The sequence below is a fragment of the Xiphophorus hellerii genome, chromosome 12, assembly GCF_003331165.1.
Source record: "Xiphophorus hellerii strain 12219 chromosome 12, Xiphophorus_hellerii-4.1, whole genome shotgun sequence".
NCBI lineage: Eukaryota > Metazoa > Chordata > Actinopteri > Cyprinodontiformes > Poeciliidae > Xiphophorus > Xiphophorus hellerii.
In genome coordinates, this window is record NC_045683.1 from 32,467,698 (window position 1) to 32,491,562 (window position 23,865).

General features: G+C 37.7%; 1 protein-coding gene across 21 annotated transcripts in view; it reads left to right on the forward strand.

Annotated features, from left to right (window-relative positions):
* The window catches only part of cacna1ba (calcium channel, voltage-dependent, N type, alpha 1B subunit, a), an 88,780-nt gene that overhangs the window by 43,080 nt on the left and 21,835 nt on the right, over nucleotides 1-23,865 (forward strand). For 6 of the 21 annotated variants that reach the window (XM_032579774.1, XM_032579787.1, XM_032579788.1 and 3 more), the window contains 20 exons: nucleotides 52-172; nucleotides 932-1,061; nucleotides 1,411-1,470; nucleotides 2,473-2,579; nucleotides 5,280-5,291; nucleotides 9,872-9,892; nucleotides 11,043-11,139; nucleotides 11,930-12,090; nucleotides 12,189-12,326; nucleotides 12,894-13,095; nucleotides 14,300-14,464; nucleotides 14,562-14,672; nucleotides 14,752-14,835; nucleotides 15,438-15,443; nucleotides 17,274-17,390; nucleotides 17,546-17,611; nucleotides 17,740-17,831; nucleotides 19,220-19,370; nucleotides 20,066-20,193; nucleotides 21,299-21,395. In XM_032579774.1, the coding sequence (XP_032435665.1) occupies nucleotides 52-172; nucleotides 932-1,061; nucleotides 1,411-1,470; nucleotides 2,473-2,579; nucleotides 5,280-5,291; nucleotides 9,872-9,892; nucleotides 11,043-11,139; nucleotides 11,930-12,090; nucleotides 12,189-12,326; nucleotides 12,894-13,095; nucleotides 14,300-14,464; nucleotides 14,562-14,672; nucleotides 14,752-14,835; nucleotides 15,438-15,443; nucleotides 17,274-17,390; nucleotides 17,546-17,611; nucleotides 17,740-17,831; nucleotides 19,220-19,370; nucleotides 20,066-20,193; nucleotides 21,299-21,395 (2,066 nt within the window). Of the gene's footprint in view, nucleotides 1-51; nucleotides 173-931; nucleotides 1,062-1,410; nucleotides 1,471-2,472; nucleotides 2,580-5,279; nucleotides 5,292-9,871; nucleotides 9,893-11,042; nucleotides 11,140-11,929; nucleotides 12,091-12,188; nucleotides 12,327-12,893; nucleotides 13,096-14,299; nucleotides 14,465-14,561; nucleotides 14,673-14,751; nucleotides 14,836-15,437; nucleotides 15,444-17,273; nucleotides 17,391-17,545; nucleotides 17,612-17,739; nucleotides 17,832-19,219; nucleotides 19,371-20,065; nucleotides 20,194-20,394; nucleotides 20,492-21,298; nucleotides 21,396-23,593; nucleotides 23,612-23,865 lie in introns of all 21 variants that reach the window. The other 15 variants (XM_032579781.1, XM_032579794.1, XM_032579782.1 and 12 more) reach the window with 11 other exon arrangements.

The window sequence follows — 23,865 nt, forward strand, 5'->3', positions numbered from 1 at the left end:
CTAATGTTAAACTAACTACCATGTGTTAATCATTATTATCTGTCTTCACAGTGAACAGTACTGACAATGAATCAGTGCCTATGAATGAGAAGAACCTGAAGGATCAATGTCACTCTGGACCAAGACCCATCTTAGCTTACAGCTCAATGTTTATCTTTGGACAGACCAACCCGTGAGTCACCTCAGTCTGCTCCGTCCACATCTCCATCCATCGCTCCTTCCTTCTTCGCTTCCTCTGTTCCTTCCTTCCCTCCTTCCTTCCTTCAATTCTTCTTACTCCTCCCTCTGCCCCCTCCCTCCATTAGTGACTCTGTCAGAGAGAAACACATCTAAACATAGAAGCCAATGGTACAATCTACTGGAAGAAAGCAGCTGGTCTCAAATCCATCCAGCTGCCATGAATGATTGACTGTCAGCAAATGATTTTACTCGTGTGCACATTAAAACTGCTCTCATTATTAATACAAATATATTAGTAATTTTGTCCCTTTATTTATGATCACATATCTCTCACCAACACCCGCAGAATTTCTTCAGTAATATATTCAATCTATTTGCTTAGGTCAGTCTGGGAAGTAAAACCTTTTAACTCAATGAGTTAAGATGTCGAAAAGATTTTAAACAGAGAAAAAAGTAAAACATTGTAAAAGTGAAAGAAATTTATACAGTGACTCTTGAGCACAAACCATTTTAACAGATCACAAACACAATAACATATTCAAAACACATTAACTAAGCGCAATTACGAATGAATAAAACACAACAATGTCTACTCAAACTGTACAAAATTCACCCTCTTTTTTTTTACATTGTTTTATTGTCTTTGAAGAGATATCTCAGAACCAAACTTGGTTGAATGACAGTCATTTAAACAGAATTTGAAGCAGTTGCTGCAGCTGTTTGCTGTGTCTCTCTGTCTCCCTCCCTTTAGGGTGAGGCGGTTGTGTCACTACATTGTGACCCTGCGGTATTTTGAGATGTCCATCCTGGTTGTTATCGCAATGAGCAGCATTGCTCTGGCAGCTGAGGATCCAGTCTGGACAAATGCCCCTCGCAACAATGTAAGACAGACCTAATCAATTGCTCCTTTTAGTTGGTTTTGTTTTTATTTTAATGTCCTTATGTAAACAATAACATGCAGGGTCAGATATAATTCAGATATTTGTATATCTGATTATGATTAAATCAGTGCCTCACCAGCTATGAACTTCACCGCATGTCACTGGTGAAATCACTGCTGACCAAAGGGTAAGAGGAGGAACCGTGTCCTTTAAGGACAGTGAGGCTGAGATACTGTACACTAATTCCTGATCCAACTGTTCTACAATTTGTATTTTAATTCACACTGTATTAACTATAATTTTGACACATCTGTGTTAACACTTATGCAACATGGTCTGTTTTTTTTAGGTGCTCAAATATCTGGACTATGCCTTTACTGGGGTTTTCACGTTCGAAATGGTGATCAAAGTAAGATGCCACCACTGACATCCTAATTTTCTACTCTGTTTTCGAAGACATAACAGTGCTTTGCAAGAGGATGCATAACTCTTTTTTTGTGCATTGTGGTATGTTTAATATGAATTTTATGTGTTAGGTCAAAGCAAAAATATTACAGGACTGTAAAGTGGAAATAACATGATTCACAATTTTCAAAGTGTTTTCTCAATAGGCATTTTTATCCAACTCTCTTTATTCTGATACCGTTATGTCAAGATACCTCTAATCAGAATCAATAATCACAACATGAAATGCACGTCTTGTGGTGGCAGCATGTTGGAGTGTGTCTCTTATGTTGGTTCTGGTTTGTTCTTTTTGTAGACCTTCATTCTTTGTTTATTTGTTTGTTGGTAGTTGATAGTTTCAATTTTTGGACAATTGGTGTCTTTGGTTTTGGATGCTGTGAAATTGTAAGGATTTTGGTTGTTACTTTTTTACTTTCAGACAGTTGTTATGATACATAACCGTGATAACAACTGGAAACAAGTGATTAGCATCTCAAAAGCTCAGATAACACCTGAACTTTTACACACAAAGAGAAATTTAAAGGAGTTGCAAAAGCAAATGAGCTGGATTAGCAGTGCTTACCGACAACTGACAGGGTTATCCTGGACATGCTAATATGGAATATTGTCTCTGCTGCCTGGACACTGAGCTGTTGTCATAATATGGTGGTCATGGGTACCAGTCTTCAGTCAGAGGCCCCTTTAGATTTGTTGCCAGACAGACTGCTACCAGAGATCCTTCTTGCTCACATCATCAGCACCCACTACTACTCTAAAGATACTTTGGCCATATTACTTACATCACTATTTAATCTCACTTTGGAATAATAAAGTATTTTTGAATTGTATTGAAATACAGAATAAGCACAGATTTCTAAAAAGCTGAAAAAAGTGGTAAAGTCATTTGAAACCATCTGAATTTATTAGAAGCAAACTGATTAAACAACATTTTTTGTCAACTCTTTAGATGGTGGATCTTGGACTGCTTCTCCATCCTGGATCTTACTTCAGAGACCTGTGGAACATTCTAGACTTCATAGTGGTCAGTGGGGCTCTGGTGGCATTTGCATTTTCGTAAGTTCAGCAGCTTCTACCTATTTGCTGTAAAATAAGGAAATAAACATGTATCTCTTTGATAGTTGTAAGAGTTTTCTGAGGATTTTCAGTAAACACAAACACTCAAGGTCCTTTGTAATTGAATTGAAATGAATTGATATACAGCACCAGCTCTGTATTATAAGAACGAGATCTTCTAGTTTGTAGGTTACTGTAGAGCAGGGGTGTCAAACTCAAATACACAGTGGGCCAAAATTTTAAATTGAACAAAGCCACAGGCCAAGGTTGAACATTTTATAAATAAATATTGAACAAGCAAGGCTTATATAACTTAAAAGTGCAGGCGTGCAAAATTGAGTTGCTAAAAATAATAAAACATATAAATGGCATATTAAATAAAATTTAAATAAAAATTGAATGCCTCCTTTCTGAGGTAAATGCCAAAATTAGCTTCGTACACAGGCTAATAAATTTGAAAATAAAATAACATAACAACTATGAATAAATCATTAATTAAACTATTAAACATTCAGGCCTTGGAGTAACAAGGAAAGGTGCATAGAAAACTTATTTATTGCTCATTTTGCGACACACTGATCTACTCTGATGCAGCCAAGCCAGATACCTGGCATCTTTTCTTGGATGCCAGTTCATCAATGTCGGGGCTCAGAGTTTGAGCTGAGGAAACCTTCATTATCGAACAAAGATGTTCGTCAGTCAGAGGTCTCCTGTGAGACGTTTTCGTCATCCTCACTGAGGAGAAAAGTTGCTCACATACATATGTAAACAGATATTCTGTCTCCCACCTGTCCAGAAAAGTTCTATTTTCTGTCTTTCTTTTCGCCATTTTTTGGTAGGGTAACACAGTGACAGCTGTAGTTTGAGGTCGCAGTGAGGTTTGGGGGAGAAGCACGGGGATGCGGGGTGCGCCGGGGCTTTCAACCCAAAAAGTGTGCAAGAAGACAGATCACCACCTTCCTAATACATCCATGTCCGCTACCATAAGTGCTCTGACACAGAGGAGGAGGCGTGTCTGCCTCTGTCCTGATTGACGCGCCAAAAAAACAGCAGAGCATTATGGGATTTGTAGTATACGCGGTGAATGCGGCGTCACAGCGTTGCCACTGTATAATACCGGCGGGCCGGCTCTAATATTAATTTGAAATTGTCTCGCAGGCCAAATATAATTACACTGCGGGCCAAATTTGGCCCGCGGGCCAGAGTTTGACACCTATGCTGTAGAGAATCTGGTATAATCACCATGAGCTGCTGGTGCGAAAAGTATTTGGAGTGGCACCGGAGAGCAACTTGAAAATCTAAGAACAAGGCAGAGAAAACACTGTTAGGTGAGAAATATGACCTTGTTACACCTGACACTAACATCAGTGGAGTTTGTCCTCACACATGTTGAAGGGCAACTCACTGACTTGAAGTGACTCTCCATAGGCAGTAGCATTATCAGCTGGATATGTGCAGTGTTAAAAAAAGTTTTTTTTAATGAAACACTGCTACTGCATTATTAAAATGATTAAACAGTTAGGTTTTAACAGATTAAACCTAGCATTTTGTTTGGTCACTATGTACAAAAGCATCTTCCTGCTGTAGGTTTTACAGATGAACCTCTTTGGTGTCTGTTTGTGGCACTGACCTCTGAGAAGTTCCAACATTCATTCCTTTATATCTCTTATTGACATGAGGAACTGGAGCTCTCTGAGAGTTTTTAAATCTAATTTGAAGATATTGTTAAAAACTGCTCGGGTTTTTTAACATTAACTGCATGACTGTGTGTGTGTGTGCCAGTCAGTGGGCTTATGTGTGTGTGTCTGTGTGTTGTGATTGAAAAGCAACTTATAATGTTTTATTGTTGCATTGTGTGTCCATTGGATTTTGCTATGATATGGTACAGAGCATCAAATGGTGACCTTTATGTTTGAGTTATACATTGTCCCTTTTTAAATGAAGTTCATTATGTTATGATAACCTACATATCCAAGTTGATCAATGCTACAACAAATATTTCCATCAAAATGCATTTCAGTTGAATCTCATTCATGTGAATTAATAACAATGCAAGTAATTGTAAATAGCTGTGATTTATCTCTTTGGTTGCTCACTTTGAAAGCCATTCTTTGACATTTAATTGAGATCTGAAAGAACAGTTTTTATTTTTTGGTTATATGTACTTTTATCTGAATCAGCCAGGAAAGATGTTAAAGTAAATCATTTTAAATCAGATGGGTGTATGAATGGTATCTGTACATCATGTAATGCCTCATACCTTCTTGCTGAATAACAACAAATTAAGGAAAACTGCTTTACAGAAATAGCTTTTAATGTTGATTCTGGGCTCATTCTAGATTGGATTATGCCTGCATTGCCAGGCTTCCATTAGGCTGATGTTTTTAAGTTGGATCCACTGCATTGTTGTGATCACTGGCATTGAATATATATACAGGATTTTACCGCCTCGTGATTTCAGAGATGTATTGCTCAAAATGAAACCATTTGAGCTCAACTTTTATGTGCTAAATGTTTTATGAACTTCTGCTAAACCTATATATACAGTAGGTTTACAGTAAATAAAAAAAGAAAGGATTTCTCTATTATCTGACTTGATTGTGATTGGAACTGACAGATGCGTGTGTGTGTGTGTGTCAGTGTGTGTAACAGTTTTGACATGAACCTTTTTCCTGTTTCTGTCACGGGATCTCTTTGAAGGAGCTTCATGGGGTAATGTCTCCTCTACTTCTCTCACTCTGCCTGTTTGTCATTATGTATGTGAGAAGGAAGCATACATGACCAACACTGCAAAAGCAAGAAGTTTCCTCATATGTTGCGTCTTCCATAAACAAAAACAGTTTTTTAGAAGGAAGATATCATCCTCTATAGACAGTGAACATCTTTTCAAAGTGATCAAAATTTGTTTTAAAACAAGAACATGTTATTCACTTTGCCTTTACAGTGCTCTACCAAGATTTGAATTATAAAGCCTTTGGGTGACGAACAAAAACAGGACAATATTTTAAGAAACAGTCAGATTAACTTTAACTTTTGATTGATTCTGACTTTTCATCTCTATATATCCTGAATGCTACTGATTGGTTTATTATCAGTCTTTTACAAAGTTTTTATTGTTAGAACTGTTCTGCAATACAGTCTTTGTGTAGCTAGTGATGTCTCTGTAAAAACCTGGCTCTTTTTTGAAGAACTACCACAGTACAATAGTTCTTCAAATACAAAAATTGAACAATCTCTCTCGCTCTCTCAGAAAGCAGTTAATTGCATTTTACCACATTTCTTTTTGTAACATCTTGGCTTTTAGGCAAATTGTCATAAATATATGTGGAGGTAAGCTAATAACACACACAATTTCTTGCAGTTTAAAACTCTACCTATAGAGGTGTAACTCTGTGCATAGAGTAGATTCTGCAGGTAATGTATATTTATTAGAACAGGGTAAGATACTTCCAGTGGTAATATATATGGTTTACTGTATCTTTCTGATCTTCAAGACGAACAGCCGACAGAAAATAACACTAGAGCAACAAAGCTAGTGTCCAAACAAGAGGTATCACTTCAGTCTGAATTCCTGGTTATTATAGCCCCACTGACCCGTTGTTTACCCTGTTCTGAGGCGTTTTAGAGCAACTGTGATTCTTTTATATATTTTTTTTTTATGTGAATGAGACACTTCACGCCTCCCATCCAGGTTACACATCGTTCCACTCCACCTTGTTGGCCATTTTTGTAGATTGATAACAGCAATACAATTATCTACCTGCAGAGGAGCTTTTTCTTACAAATTTTATTAAATATGTCAACAACGGGACAAACAAACAAACAACAAGACCTTACATGTTGGAGCCAGAGTCTGACCCAGAGCAGGAGAATGAAGAGCCTGGAGAACCACACATTCTAAATTAATGCATTGCAATGATGTTACTGCTGTATTTACAGCCTCTCCATCTGTACCAACTATGGAGAACAGCTTAACTGTAGTGTCCATGCATGTCAGATACCTATTAAAATATTAATGCTACCACAATATGAATGAAGTAAACAAAGCCTCAATATAATTAAGGAAATGGCTAACAGGAGCATCAAGAACATCATTGAACACATTTTCATGTGTTCCCCGAGACAAAATGTATAAAACAAAGCCAAATAGTTATATTCAAAACATGCAGTACAGTTACATCCTTAAGCAAGCAGCTAAAGGCTAGCACACAGAGCTAACAGAAGCAGAAGGCTCAATGCTACTATCAAACCAATGACCAGGATGTTACTGAGACGCAAAGTTCATATCTAAAATAAACTTTGCTGTCATTTTAGCACTATTTGTAACTTACCGCTTTGCTGTGTCCCTCGTTTCGCTACAGAGAAGGAAATGATGCTTCAATCAGACGAAGGCTTTCAGAAAATCCTTTTGATAGTGGTGGAGGTTGCTGAAACAGATCCATAAGTGCTCCAAAGAGTCTTGTGCGTTAATACACGCTAGAACATTTTGACTTGTCTACTTCCAATTTCAGTTTGACTGAACATGGACTACAAAATTGATGCAAGAAAAAAATGGCGGCTTGACAAAACTAATTAGCCAGAAATCATGACCTTGTTTAGCATTTGCACAGCAAATGTAGAGACATCTTAAACAAGAAAACGTTATAGCAAATAGAGACAAATGAACAGATTGAAAAATATAACCCAAAAAGAATATAAAGATATCTACGCGGCACCAGGAGAGGACAAATAAAAAAAAAAACCTGCCCCCCTAGACTCTAAATGTACACAAAAAAGTTCTAAAATTGAGGGGTTTGCATATGTCTCAGTGAGCTCAAACTCTTGCTAAAACGTTTTCCTTACCTGAAAAAAGACGGAACGGATTTTATACATTTCTCAGTTTTGTTCTTGAAAACACTAATCTTCCTTCAGCCATTGCCCTGAAGGTCGTGTCAAGTTTATCGGTACACTTTCTAAATAATAATTATTTGGTGGCGCTAATGATTGTGGCAAATAAACAGCACAGTTCAACATAGAACTGCTTCCTACTCCACATTTGACTTATTTCTGTTATGTAAGACGTTGCATATGAAGTGAAATTACTTGTGAATATTTGCAAGAGTGTTTTGCAGTATGTGTTGTGTTGCCGGGGATGTACTCTCACCACATTCACCATCAAATATCTCCTTTTACTGAGCTGCCATATTGCTTGGTGAAAAGTCATTTTCCCATACAGCACCCGGTGCTACAGAAGGATGTGTCACCTGCTTGTTGGTCACTTGTTGCAGCTGCTATTGAAAGAGCCGTTTTCATCAGCATGTCCCTTCACTGCAGCTCCACTTCAATGAAAACATAAGTTCATTTTCAGTGTGTCCATAATAATGTCAATAGACTTCTACATTCTCACATATCTTTTATAAGTACATAGCAATTATTTTCTTATCTAATTTGACCTCACTGAACTTATATTACAGTTCCATGAAAACATATTTCAAGCCCTTACATATGAACTTTTTTTAAATGTTTCAGACCATCAAGCACATTTTAATGTCAAAGATAATCTCAATGAATATAAAATGTAGTTTTCAAATGTTGGCTTCATTTATCAAAGGACAAAAGCTGTCGTAACCTAGGAGACCCTATGTGAAAATCCAATAACACTTGTTCAATTATGAAAAAACTGGGATTAACCACATTCTTTTGGTGATTTTCACACATTTCACCCAGGCCTGACTACTGCCTCAGACTAGAATCAAGAAATCACCTAAATAAAACTGAAGTAGACTTGAAGATCCCAGAAAACTAGACAAATTGCTATTTGCCAAAAAACATCTTGATGATTTCAAAGATTTCAGAGAAGTGTTCTGCAGAACATTTTTGAAGGTGTCTAGGCTGAATTTGAGCCAGATTTTCAGAAAACGTATGTTCTGACAGTCAAACATGGTGTGATGGCCTTCAGATTGATGGAATTCTAGATCCTGCTATCTAGAAGAAAATCCTGAAGGACAATGTCCAGCCATCAGTTTGTGATCTTACCCCTTGGCACATTTGGATTTCAGAGCTGGTAATGGTCCAGAACGCAACACATTCACCTCTGAATGACTCAACAAATGAGATTTTAGAACTGTCTACTCAAAGTCTCAATTTAAGCTGATTAAAATGTATTGGTATGGTACTAAACAAGCAGTTTGTTCTTGAAACAAACTGCTTAATTAAAAAACGTCTGCTCAGAAGAGTGTCATAATTCCTCCATGTAACACACTCATTCACAGTTGTCACAAATGCATGATGGCAGTTCTTGTTAGGTTCAGGGAGGCAATTACTTTTTCACAGTGTGTCAAGTGGATTTGTTGCATATACTAAAAAACATGCAACAACTACTTCCCCATTTAAATAGTAAAGCCGTTATTTTAAAAAATTGATTTTGTGTTTACTTAGGTTATTATTGTCTGCTTTGAACATGAGTTTTATGATCTGAAAAATCTGGAAATGGCAAAAAGGCAAAAGCAGAAGGAATCTCTAAGAAGGGAAATACATTTCCATAAGAGATAAAAGCACATGGACCTGAAATAAAATTTCCAACTGAGTAATTTAAAAGCCTACATAAAACATAGCATAAAGAGAAGCCAACATTAAATCGCACAGCCTCTTGCTTTCTGGTCACCTCCATGCCGACAAATACCGTTTGACTGAGGGCTGTCATTCCTTGACAATGCATGTTGTCAGGAAATGTCATGCAGTTCTTCTCCTCTAAAAACTGCAAAGACGTAAATGAAAAAGTGTGACTCTTGCCTGCTGCAGCCAACGGTGCAGCACACACACTTCTTCTTTTTAATGCATGCAACAGGCTGAAGAGCTGTCTCTGACTTTAGGTGCTTTTCATTAACAACTTACTGATGTTTGTGATATTTTATATATTTATTTACTCTTATTTAGAGCCTTGGAGAAGTCATTTTTTCTGCTGTTAGTTAACTTTTTGTTTGGTGTAAAAGTATTCATAGCTGTATGTATTTACAAAACACTGAATGAGTAGAGTAATTGCTTGTTATAAAAAATTTCTGATTAGTATTTTTGGTAATAAGCTGCTTCTAAACATTATGCTTTTATTTGGATCTTGTAATTTTTTATCACATTAGTTGGATGTACTCAACTAGCAGTCTGTTAAAAACCAAAGTATAAAATGTTTTGCTTTTCTGTAGAAAATAGACCATATGTAGTGTTACTATTTGATTCAAATGTGTGCTTTATTTTGTGTGTGTAAAGCATCCATAAATGTGCTGTACCTTGTTTTACTACTGTTTTCCCCCAAGTAGATCGCAGCAAGCTGTGACCAGGTGGGGAACCCCCCTTTGCCAGCCCACCCTTCATTCTGACTCCACCCCCTCCCTAACCCTGCTCCCCCTGATCATCCTATTGCTCAGATCAGCTCCATGAACTCAATGTAAAGCTTGTTTTGCTGGGAAACAGAGCTTTGGATTGAAACAGGCCTCTGCTGACCAAAGTCGTTACAGAAGTTATTTTGTCAAACCACAAAAGCAATACAATGTGAGAGCTTCATTTGAGAAGAAGAAATAGGAATCCTGCCTATGCTTTTTGGAGTTTTGGTTGTAAATCGTAGTTTGTTGAAGCGTTTTAGCTATGATCTGACCTGAGAGGTTTGGAAGGTTGATACAACAACATCCCACAGAGTATTGTTCAATCCATTATTAAAAATGGAATTGAATACAAATTCACCTAATCTGACAGGCAGGCAGGAAGAGCAATAATTTGAGAAACAGCCACGAAACCCATGGTACCTCTGGAGGAACTGCAGAGACCCACAGCTCAGGAGAGACAATCCATCAGCAGGACAACTATTAGTTTTGCATTCTGAGAATCTGAACTTTATTGCAACAGTCATGTCATTTGATCTGTTGCTGTGCAGAATTGGCTGGCTAGAGTGGTACCAAGTGAAGTAAGACAAATGTTGAGCTGAGATATTGTTCATATTTTCATTGCTTGTCTTGATGAAACAGGAACTTATTCTGAAATGTTACTGATTCTCACCATGACAAAAACACACAATCTGTCACATTTTTATTCAGTTTGTTTTAAATTCATTAAAAATATTTATTATGTGATCAATCCACATATTAAAAAACCACTACTGCAAGAGATGTTAGTTCAGAAACGTCATAACTGTACATTTCAGACCATGTAAGAAGCTCCTAATGTTTAGTGTATTGTGTGTTTACAAAGTGTCTTGCATTGTATGCTAAAAGGTTTTTACCATCTGCTTCCCTTGCATAGTTGATCTGAAAACATTTCACACTCCTCCACATTTCAAATCTCTAAGCTCTTTTTTAATTTCATATGCTTCAGAGCTGATTGTTATTTTTATATAGTGTCTTTTTAAGAAGAATTTTTAAAAAAATCATTAAATAATTTGATTAACTGTATCTAATTTGTTTGTGATAAGTGTATAACAGAGTCTGTTGTCCACAGGGGGACTAAAGGCAAAGACATCAGCACCATCAAGTCACTGAGGGTTCTCAGGGTTCTTAGGCCTCTCAAGACCATCAAGCGTCTGCCAAAACTCAAGGTTCTAAAGTGTTTCTGTTTCATTACCTGTGCCTGCAGAAATATGTCAGCTTGTGTAACAAATATGTGTGGATGAAATTCAGCATTTTAGACCAAAATGTTCTCTCCTTAAAAGGGTTTTCATGGTTTCATGTTCAAATCCATGAATAACGAACTGCAGAAAAAAAAATCAAAATAAGTATATATATACGTATATAAATATATATATATATATATATATATATATATATATATATATATATATATATATATATATATATATATATATATATATATATTACTTTACTGTCACTGTGGAGAAAAAGTTTGATGCGTTCATCTGCATGTCAATATCATTTAAAAATTGACAGGTAAAAATGTAATATGATGGACTCTTTCTAGACGCTCTCAGTCAAGATGACGGACAACAACAAAGTCTAGCACGACTGCTGTTCAATCCATCCATCATTTGTTGAATGGTCATTTAAAAACAATAGTTTATATGCAGAAATCATCATCTGTCTGCCTGCTGACAAGTTTCAGTGGTTAGAGCTCTCAAGCTGGCCTCTTGACACTGCAAATAAAAATATTTTGGTAATCCTTGTTGGCTTTAGTCTGGTTTCATTTTAGACAGTAGTAAAAATGGTTGCATGTATTAGTGTCTTTAAATATCTGGTTTAACTGTAAACCTGCTTGTATTCCTATTTCATGAGGTCATTAACAGCCACAAGGACACTGTTTGCTTTCAGCTGTACTGTAAGTGGACTTTCAGGATTATGCAGACTTTAAACGTGTGTTTTCTTTGTCCCCAGGCCGTTTTTGACTGTGTGGTCAACTCTTTGAAGAACGTGCTGAACATCCTCATTGTTTACATCCTCTTCATGTTCATTTTTGCTGTTATTGCGGTTCAGCTCTTCAAGGGAAAATTCTTCTATTGCACTGATGAGTCCAAAGCCCTGGAGAAAGATTGCAAGTCAGTCTGAAACACCTAAACATTCTCGTATCTTATGCCAGATCCTTTACATTTGGTGTGTGTTTGCCTAACGTGTGTCACCACTTTCTATCTTCCAGAGGACAATTTCTTGACTATGACAAAGAAACGGTGGCAGCAATGCCAAGAGAGTGGAAAAAATATGAATTCCATTATGACAATGTACTCTGGGCCTTCCTAACTCTCTTCACAGTCTCAACTGGGGAGGGCTGGCCAACGTAAGTGCATCTAATTTGTCTTCTTTAATAACTTACCGACCTCCAATATAATGTGTTCAGAAGTAAAACCAAATTTTACATTTTGCATTTAATGCAAAATTAAATGCAAGACACTCAATTTGACCTACTCTAACCGGAACCTTTTTAGGCTTTAGACATATTTTGTTTGAATGATAATAACTACAAATAACATAAATCGCTCTTTTGGTAACTGATGCTATCACGAAGCCAGAAGAATATAGTCAAATATAGGCAAAAGACATAATCTCAAAAATGTCAAACTGATTTTAAAAAAATTTCACAATAATCCTGAACATCTTAAAAGTGCAATTAAGCATCCTCAACTAAAAAACCAACATCTGAAACCTGTCATTTTAGTTAGTGAAATATCATCTTGATGCAAAATTAGAAAAAATTATGAAAAGTGTCCAAAATGTTCAATTTCCTTTAAGATGCTTGACATCACTTTCTTTATGTTAATAGAATAGTTTGTAATATTCTCTTCTTTACATGGCAGCCACTGTCAGGAGGTGTATTACTGTGTCCTACCATTCTTTCTTTTCATAGTGTTCTGAAACACTCTGTTGATGCTACCTTCGAAGATCTAGGTCCCAGCCCTGGCTACCGCATAGAGATGTCCATCTTCTATGTGGTCTACTTTGTGGTCTTTCCATTTTTCTTTGTCAACATCTTTGTTGCTCTGATAATTATCACCTTCCAAGAACAGGGAGACAAGGCCTTGTCTGAATGCAGTTTGGAAAAGAATGAGGTATGTTGTGAGTTTCTCTTATATAATCATGTCAAAGTTAGTTTCACCAATGTACACATTTGTATATAAGAGATGTTCTGGAGTGCAGAAGGAGGAATGTGTCTGAAACTTTGAAAATAAAGTTTAAAAACGCAAATGAGTCAAATTCAGGTAAAAAAAAAAAAAAAGAAGTAAACACAACCCAATCCAAGCACAATTTATAGATTTATTTAAACCCAATTCACTACAATACAACTAAATGTTCTTTTAAAGGTAATTTGAAAAAGCACATCTTGCTAAAGGTTTTAACAACAGCAGTAAAGTCACGTACTGATTCAGCTTGCCTTTAGGGGGCAGGTAATCCAAGTCTAAAACCTCAGCTGACTAAAAACACAATGACAATGATCACACACAGTCCAAGGTTAATATTTCAGGCTCACCAGCAAGCCCACCTCTGAAGGAAGGTTTTGGAGTGGCCCAGTCAAAGTCTGGAAATCAAATTCAGATACTGTTGCATGACATTATACTGATCACTCTAATATTTTCACAGTGATGTACAAAACTCATTGCCATTTATCACAAGTGGCACAAAGCATTTGTTGATTTGTTTAGGGAGAAACCCTGAGCGTCCTCTTCATGAGTCTGTTATACAACAACAGATTGAATTCAGTCAAAGTCCTTCTTAGATAATATGACTTACATCAACATTTAATGTCCATTTGGGATTATTAAAGTATTTCTGAATTTGAATATGCCCTGTGATGGACTGGCGACCTGTCCAGAGTGACCCCACCTCTCGCCTGTTGACCGCTGGACACCAGCACCCCTCTCAATCCCAGTAGGGATTAGGTCATATGATGGATGGATAAATTTGAATTGAATTTGAATTGAATTTGAATTACTTTTTCATAAAGGGCGATATTCTCCAAGAACAGTATTGTTTTCAATAAATTATTATTGAAAACTTTTTTTCCTCTTATCTTTGTCTGTTAAAAAAAGGTTATCTAAAACATTTCAGTTGACAAAGGGGCAAAAACAGAAGAAATATGTAAGGAGGTAAATACTTTTACATAGAACTGGCCTTTATCTATATTGGCCAGTTCTATACCTTAGCAGTTGAAATCAGTTCAATCAGGGATGAATGTTTACTGTTGTTGTTCATGCTCTTTGAGTTTGAACAAACCTATGGAAAGATCAATATAAAGAGTGTTTTTGTGCTTTGCAGAGGGCTTGTATTGACTTTGCCATAAATGCGAAACCTTTGACACGCTACATGCCAGAGGACACACAATCCTTCCAGTACAGGATGTGGAAGTTTGTCGTTTCAGCTCCATTTGAGTACTCAATTATGATCATGATTGCTCTCAACACTGTGGTACTCATGATGAAGGTAAGGTGCATATTTTTTTCAATGTCAAGCTATGTCAGTCTGGAATAAGTTCATGGAGAAAAGTATTTATGCTGCTCCCTTTGTCCTGCTTTTCCAGTTTTATGAAGCTCCAGATTTTTATGAAGCGATGCTGAAGTACCTCAACATAGTGTTCACCACTCTTTTCTCTCTGGAGTGCATTCTCAAGATCATCGCCTTTGGTCCCCTGGTGTGTATCTATTAAAGGTTGGCTCTCAGATTTTTGGGAAATAATTTGAGTCTTATAATTTCCACCTTTTGTTCCTCAGAACTACTTAAAAGATGCCTGGAATGTATTTGACTTTGTGACAGTTTTGGGGAGCATCACTGACATCCTGGTGACTGAAATCAAAGTAAGAGCACAACTCTCCACATTCTCAGTACCACATGTCAATATTACAACACTGTATTCAGAAAACAACATTACAACACCGGCCAGTGAAATGTACCAGACCTGTACATGAAGCTCTCTACAAAGACAGCCCATTAGCAAAGACAGCTCTGTGACCAAAGAGAACCTGACTGGTAATGCAGAAGAGGAAAGGGATGTTTGTGTGATGGTAGGAGGGATGCATAGAAACTTACTATAAAATATATTAGCTATTTAGTTTTTGGTTGAGCTCTATCTGACCTGCTTTCAGCAGTGGAGTTACTCATTCCAAACTGTTCCTCTTACTCACCAAACTCTTTATGTTAGTATACTGATGATTAACACGTGTATTTGTTGAGTAGTATCTGTTGTGATTGTATGATCTGACAGCTCCTGTCTGCTGCATCTTATTGTCTCTCTGTCTGTCTCTCTCTCTATCTATCTGTATCTCTTTTTTCTTTCTCTTTTTATTTTGCTGTCGTTTGGTTTGTCCACCAATCTCTTCCCACCGCCACCACTTCTTCCAACGTTTGATGTTGCTTGTTGTCACTGATGTTGCCATGACGTGATCTCGAACATGTCCAGACTACGGTGAGTGACTTCATGATGCTGACTCTTTGCCAGCATAGTGTTTTGGTAGACACATGAGTTCTTTTCTCTCCAGCTATTTAATACTGAAGTTTAATGTTGACTTCTACTAGACCAAAGGTAGCAGCTGGTCTTTCATGCCCATCTCGAGTGTGGCTTGTGTCTTTCAGATCGTCACGTTTATTTAGACACACATCATACTGGAGCTTGCTTTTGTGTTTTGCGTGTTATGATTAGAGTTGTAGACATAGTATCACAAACCATGTCACCCAACTTGGTTTTAATTCAGATCAGTTCATATGTAAGGCACCAATTCACAACTATCATCTGAACTCGTGTACAATCCACAACCTAATTAGTTTCAGAACAGTCCAAAATAATACAGATTGAGATTAAAGTACATTATTTTATATAGTCAGTGTTAGTTAATTAGAAAAGGCTAATTAACTAGAAGTATTACGTTGTTTAGCTGAAATACCAGGGTTCTGCATTGAGTCCTGTAGTTACCGTTCAAGATCAGGTTCAGGTTAACAGCAGAGGGAAGAAGTCCCCTTTGTCAAAAAGAAGAAACTTGACAAGAGTCAGCAATAACGTTGCAATAAGTTGTGTAGACTGAAGAATTTTTTCTAAGTCTCATTATGACTCTGGCCAACACACATTTTTCTCCTCTCAGGGTACAAGCTGAAGGACAGCAGAAATATCTAATTGTGACTGGAAAATAAGAATGCAGAATGGGCCTACTAAAAAAATTTATCCATTGAACTGAGTTAGGAATCACACAATAAAATTTTTGTTTTCTCTGTTTTGACCAGTTTTTTTTTTGTTTTTTTTTTATCGCCCCACAAGGGGTCTTTTTGTGGGCTCTAGTGTCCCTTTTTCAAAGTAGGCTGACAGGAAAGGGGGAAGGAGAGGGGGGAAAACATGCGGTAAACGTCTTCGGGTCCGGGAGTCGAATCTGCGACAGCCGCGTCGAGGCTACGTTGCCTCTGAATGTGGGTCACGCTAACCCCTCCGGCACCACGGCACACCCCTGTTTTGACCAGTTTTGCTCGGAGTGTTTATAAAATTAAATACATTGTGTTAAGGGAGGAAAGTTATTAGGTTAGCTTAAACTTTGGAAAAACATGGCTCTCTTTCCCTCCTGTTAGCCCGGGTCCCGATCGGATGTCGTCACGGCTGGCAAGGAGACGGCGAGGCACAATGACGTCACAGATCACAGAGTTTAATTCATACAAAGCAATCGACAACAAAGCTGCAGAGATACAGAGATATACATTTTATACAGACAAGGGGAACAGACAACACGAAACACAAAGACAGACAAAAGGGCGCCCAACGTGGAGAAAAGATGGAAAAAAACTCAAACTCTCGGGTGCGGACCTGGAATTATAAACTAAAGAGGTGTTTCCCTATTTAATATATGCAAAGAAGGCGGTCTGTCGTTCGACCACTCAGAGGCCTGTTTCGGCCCCCCTTAGAGCTCAGCTTCGAAGGTGCTCTGTTTTTTGTCCAAGCAAACCGGAGGGAAACCCCCCAGTCTTGCACGAATATCCCCCGCACGAAGTCCTGCTATAAATCTCGCCGACTCTCCTGGAGTTCCTTCTTCCCACATTCCAGCTGCCGTTTCCATGGAGATGCTAATTTTATGGCTTTTGTATGCTCTTAAACAGACAGTGGAAGGCGTCTGCTTGTCTCCTCGGGCCTCTTTCGAAGGGTCACACAAAGCCTGTTTTTTCAAATACGAGTGATTAACACATGTTGGAAGATTAACTGCATTAAACACCAAAATAATCATTTTTCCTTTACAATTGGATGTGCTTTTGTGTATTACAGGACAGACTATTGAATTTGAGCTTCCTGAGGCTCTTCAGAGCAGCTCGGCTCATCAAGTTGCTGAGGCAGGGCTACACCATCCGCATCCTGCTCTGGACCTTTGTCCAGTCTTTCAAGGTGCTCCCACATAGCATAAGATGGTCAGACTTTGTCCACATTGTACCTTGCAAACTACTTCCTGATGTCACAAAGTCGTAAACAACTTCTTGCTAAGACAAATCAAGATGGGATAATTCAGAGGGGACATGAATAACTGTGTGTTCTGCCTTTAGGCCCTGCCATATGTGTGCCTGCTTATTGCCATGCTGTTCTTCATTTATGCCATCATTGGGATGCAGGTTCGTGTAGCTGCTTTGCAGCGATCGATGAAGATAATTATTTTTTGAAGTTATTCTGAGTGAATTGTTGACTTCTGGCTTTTTCAAGCATGATATTATTAATACATTCTTGAGTGTCTCTGCTGCAGGTGTTTGGGAACATTGAGCTGAATGAAGACACAGCTATCAACCACCATAACAACTTCCGCACTTTTCTCCAGGCTCTTATGCTGCTGTTCAGGTAGAAAGCAGCCTTATCAGTTATCTTCTTACAGATCTATGAACAATATCTTGTCTTTTAGACAGATGGATGAAACACAAATGTTAAAACTGTGGGCTGATCATAACTTTCTCTAGATCACTGCTCTGATCATTAAGGGTTCATGTCACTGTTGCTGCTGGCTTCACCAATGCTAGTTTCACACTTTTAGACTGTAAATAGTTTGTAATACTATAAAAAGTAATTTAGGCCTAAATTAATAGTTAGCAGATTTCATGGAGATATCATAAACTTAACTATTGTTAAATGGTTAATGAGAAGAAACAGAAAGTTGTTGAATAAAGTTGAGGAATTTTACAAGATTATGGACAAATATGGGATTTATAGAAAGTTCAAAACAACAATTATGATTATTCAATGAAACTAGGTTGATCTTGTTGATTATTTTGAGGTCAGCCTCCTTTTTTCAAAGATTAACACAGAAACTCATCCACATGTGATTATTTCTCTATTATGCATTCTCAACAGGAACAAACAGAAAGCCAGAACCTACTTTGTTGTGAAGGTCTCCTTATGCTGAACACAACAAGCTTTATTTGAATTATTATTTATTTGAATTATTTGAAAGGGACTTGCATTCAAGTAGTTATAAATCCTCAAACCTTAAGTGCTTTCACATCAGTGTGTCTCTTTTTTAAACTCCCTCTTGTTGTATAGTGCATGTTTATTGGAATGGAGAGTATAGAATGCACAGAGTTCTATGTGCATTATGGAATAACCTTTATAATGACTTTACTGACTCATTTTTTTTTGTTTAATGATCACCTGACCGTCTAGGGATGGAAGCTTAATGCTCTGTATGTGGTCCATGATTACATTACACACAAGTGGTCAAATAAACACTGCTGAATTGATCAGGTAGCTCAAATCGTCTTGCTGTCGGAGTCACTTCATGCATTTACAATGCTGCCAAACATGGTATGAAATGAAGTAACAATATTATTGGGTTATTGCTGTGATGTTTTTTACTTTATTATCTTAGGCCAATTTAATGCCAATTTAATAATCAATTTAGTGTGATTGACTGGGCAGAGTAATTGAAAAGTAACATGAGTTCATATGTTTTAGCAAGTCATCTCAGTGCAATATAAGATTAGAATAATTATCCTTTGAGATAGAAAAAAAGGCCAGCATTCATTTTTCTTTAGTCTTTGGAATATGCATTTCTTGTTTTGACACTTAGTTGAAATAAAATGTACCATTACAGAGAAAATAAAATTATAATGAAAAAAGGAAACATAATTTGTCAACTGAACTGTTCTTCCAGGAAGCAATCAGACAACTCAGAGGGGAATGTTATGATGTTGGTTAATCTTTGTCTCCCCGTCTTTTCTTTTTCTGAACATCAGAAGTGCAACTGGGGAAGCCTGGCATGAGATCATGTTGTCGTGTCTGAGTCATCGACCCTGTGATGAGCTCTCAGGGACCAGTGGGAAAGACTGTGGCAGTGATTTTGCCTATTTCTACTTTGTCTCCTTCATCTTCCTCTGCTCCTTCCTGGTCAGCATCTAACTGTCATCACTTTATCAAACAGTTCATTTGAACTTCTACAGATGATACTATTGGTAGTTTTATTTTTGTCTTTTGTTTTATTTTAGTGTTTATTACTTTAGATTTATTTTTCAGATTTGTGTTATTTAATATTTAGAGTTTAAGGGAGTTAAAAGATGAAAAAATGACCTTGTTCAGTTTTGCAACAAATAACATATCATTTAAGAGCATAAAATAATCTAAAGTAATTTAAATTAAATGCAAATAAATATATGTCATAAGTGTAACCATGTATCTTGAATAAGCTTTACAGGTAGTTTTCAGAGTTTGAAGTCTTTTGCTCTAGATTGAAAATGTCCATCTACTCTGATCCTGTTTGACTCCTCCTCTTCATCTTCCTCTTCCTCCTACTAACCAATTAACATTTCAAATCTATATATTCTGTACATTTCTGTGATCTTTAGCGTATATCAAAGTGATTTTCTTTATGATAGTACTGGTGAATTTCATTCTGGTGAAGTTCTATTACAAGATGTGACATTAGTGACCTACTCAATACTAATCACTCCAACCACAAAATTTGTTGCTGTGAGGATTTAAGTCCTTAAAGTCTAACAAGAATTTCCTTCTAATAAACATTCATGGCAGTAGTTTTGAAATTACTGCAACCAGACGTGTTTTGAGCAGTGCTGTGTGTGTTCCAGATGCTGAATCTCTTTGTGGCTGTCATAATGGATAACTTTGAGTACCTCACCAGAGACTCCTCCATCCTGGGGCCGCATCATCTTGATGAATTCATTCGAGTTTGGGCCGAGTATGACCCAGCTGCTTGGTATGTTATTGACTTCTTCTGATATGCAGCACATAGTTTTCACAGTATAAGTGGAGAGAATCACCCTAATCTCATTTCTCATCTCTATTGGTGGCATTGGGGTCTATTGAAGCTCCATTCTCAGTCCTCGTTCCTCATTGTATGCAATGAGCCCACTGAAGGTATCCTGAACGTTATGTATGTGCTTGTTCTTTTCCGCAGCGGACGGATTTCCTATATGGATATGTACAATTTGTTGCGCATTATCTCACCCCCCCTTGGCTTAGGGAAGAACTGCCCTAATAGGGTAGCATACAAGGTTTGCAAATACCGGACATTTTCATCACTAGGGTGCTTTGTGTACCTCTATGCCAAGAGACTTTTAATTGAATGGCTGTGCACCAATGAAATCACCTTTACACTAGCACTCACCTCTTCAAACTGTCTGGCTTTGGTTGATGATGCCGAAGAGGAAACAAAGCTTTCATAGTTGTGGCATTGTCTCAACAAGCCGCCTGCCAGCTTTCTTGTCTGTAAACTTTTATGTATTAGAATTGTTTTCTTTTTAACCATGCCAGATAGGTAAATCCTGAAAGTCTTCATCGGTGAAATCAATCAACTCTTTTCAAATCAGAGACCTTTTGAAGAAGCTTTATTGAGGTGTTTTAGGAAACCATATCCATGATGAAAAGAACATTAGAAACAGAACAAGTCACGCTGGCACTGAAACCTTTGTCTCCATGCACCCTGATTGAAGTACCAGTGGAATGTCTGCAAGCATGCCAGAGCAGACATTCTCATTACAATGCTGTCATTTCTCTTCCAACCCATCAGCATCCTGCGTGTTGGGTTGACCCATTCATCCCTCTTCTCTCCTCCCTCTTCCTTCTCTGACCAGACTCACTCTTTGCCATTCCATGTTTCCTCTCAGGAACCCTGAGTTCTACAGTGATGCATCCCTGTGCCCCAACACAGTGGCCAAGGATGGCATCCACCCTACATCTCACTTGAGGAAATCTATTGACAACAGATTTCTGTTTCTCCTCTCCATTGTTCTCCTGTTGATTTTTCTTCCCGATCCTTCTCTGTTTGCATTCTGTTATTTTTTTCCCCCAACCCTGTGAAGTGGCCGTATCAAGTACTCCGATATGTATCAGATGCTGCTACACATGCCCCCACCCTTAGGTTTGGGAAAGAAATGTCCACCAAGAGTCGCCTACAAGGTAGACCCTACTCTCTTTCCACGTTCTTCCCTGTGCAAAAGCAGCGTTTCTCCCAGTGACGTGCTCTGCAGTGCTCCTTGTTTGTTCTTTGTTTTGCTACTGTGCTAATACCTTTTTGGTGTAAGCTCCAGTCTTATGTTCCCTGTCTTTACTGTTTTGTTCAGCTAGCTGCCTGTGTGAGCTGATGTTGTTCAGTAGTGGTTTAACTAAGCAAATTCCAGTTATTTGTAATGTTTATGGTAAAAATTTGCTCCATTAGGTGAATACTGTATTTAGATGGATTACTGTAGGTTTTGTTTGTGTGTGTGTCCACATGTGTATGTTAAGTATAGGCTGGGTGTGTATGTGTGTGTGCAGATATGCTGTTTGTCTGGGCTCTTTTACACTCTTTGTGGTTCTGTCTTTCTACTCATTCCCTTCCATTTTTTTGCTCCTTTTGTTTTTTATTTCTTTCTAATGATAATACACTGCTAACTTAAATTAGGTTTCTATATGGATATTACATTTAGTCGAAGGAACCCCAAGTTAGCATACACAGACCTGAATGCATCTTTATTTACAGTAGGTATTTCTAGTATAGCTTCGTTAGCGCTGTTTGTCTTTGACGTTTCTCCCAGCGTCTGTGTAGAGCTGTGTCCAGTTCAGCAACAGCTGTGCTGTTTAGAGTCCGGTGTGGTGGTATCAGCGACACCGGACCTCCATGGGTGACGTCAGTACCGCAGGCAGTATACCTAGCTCCTGTTAGCATCTCAAAGAGCGTCCAGCTCTGCCTGTTTCAGCACGGCATTTATTTTTAGCTCGTTAAGGTAATATCACCTGTTAGAGCCTTTGTCAGTTCTGCTGGTATAAATGACTCAAAGTGTTCTGGAGAAATGTCCAGGGTACAGATTAAGTCCTTTGTTGTTTTCCACTCCGGCTCTCACACTGCTCTCTTCTTTCTTTCATGTGGGGAATTGTCCAGATTCGCCTCAATTTTTATTTTAATTTTTTAAAATTACAGCCAATAGTGACAGAGTGCGGCATTATCTAAAATTCCACCAGTCAAACTCAATATGATAAACAACTACTCAGGTAAAGTTAGCCTTCCTGTGTTTACTCTGTAGGTTCCAGTACAAAATGGACCGTTGTGCGTCATCAACCTATCTGTGAAACAATGGCGACCTCTATGGGTGAAAAATATAACAAAAGATGTACATTTTTGAAGTAATTGGAAGTTTGTCATATCACAAACAGCTATTTTTTAGGTAATAGGAAAATTGCAACGTATTTAGGTCAACATATTCAAGTAGTCCTGGATCCTTTTTAACAGCTGTTTACAAGAGTAAAACCAAATAATGTCATGTCTCTACATGCCAGGGAGTTTGGTCTCATAGTGTAGATAGTTTTGATATTTTCCCAAACAAAGACTGATGATCTAGAAGTGTCTCATTCTGCGTATTGTACTGTTGCTGAGATATGATGTAAAATGTCTAGAAATATTGATTTGGTGAGCTGGTGCTCTAAGGTCCTTTGCAGTATCTGGACTCTGGAAGATGTGTGCTACCTGGCCAGCAGGAAAGAGGCTGGCTGTTAAACACCCAACACCTCCCATTATGGCTCTAAAAACAGTAATTTCTCAGTAAAGGAGGATGGCGACGTCATCATATTGCTGATCAAATGGTTTTCCTTCACATGGTTTGTTGTGATGGTGTAATCTGGATTTGAACCCAATATACTGTACATTCGCTAAGGCAGGGTTATCCTAGGGGTCTTTATTTACAAGAATATTCTCAGGGAATAATAAATCCAGCTTTTAATGTGAGGCATATTTTTTCTTGAGTTTTCTCAGTTAGGGATATAGGATATAGTCCTGTTTTTTTCCTGTATTTCTGGGTGAGTGCTTCCTCCCTGTCTAATTTATTGAGGAGTAGTCATACATTTTGCCTGAGCATAGATGGGATAAAGGAGCTGTCTCTTCTCCCTGAATCGTTTTCTTTAGTATACAGGGAACACACTGTCTTTCATGCAGAGCTGGAAACTAGATTAAGAAATCAGAACCATGGCTGCCCATGAAAAAGTTTAAAATGGATGTGCTGTACAGTAGTCTAAAAGTTTAAGGAGTCAGACAAAAGTAGGAACTGACTTATCAGGCTGTCCCTCAGTGTGCCAACTTATAATTTATTGATTCTGTTTTGCTTTTTTCCCCCTCCTCACTGCAGCAACAGCCACCAATTTAAGTAAGCTATGTTATTGTTTCTGTTGGGATAGAGGTAACTAGTGTGACATTGGTCTCTGTTGTTTGATCTTCATCTCACATATTGTTTCACACTATTTTTATTTTTGAACAATTAAAAAAATCCAGGTTGAAATTGTGCTGACTCCAGGTTTTAACTTTTGTTAAATTTCTGCATTAATACTTGCCACTAACTGCTTATTATTAATATTATTTTTGACTTCTGACTGTAAAAGTCAAGAAAGCAGCCTTTGCCCA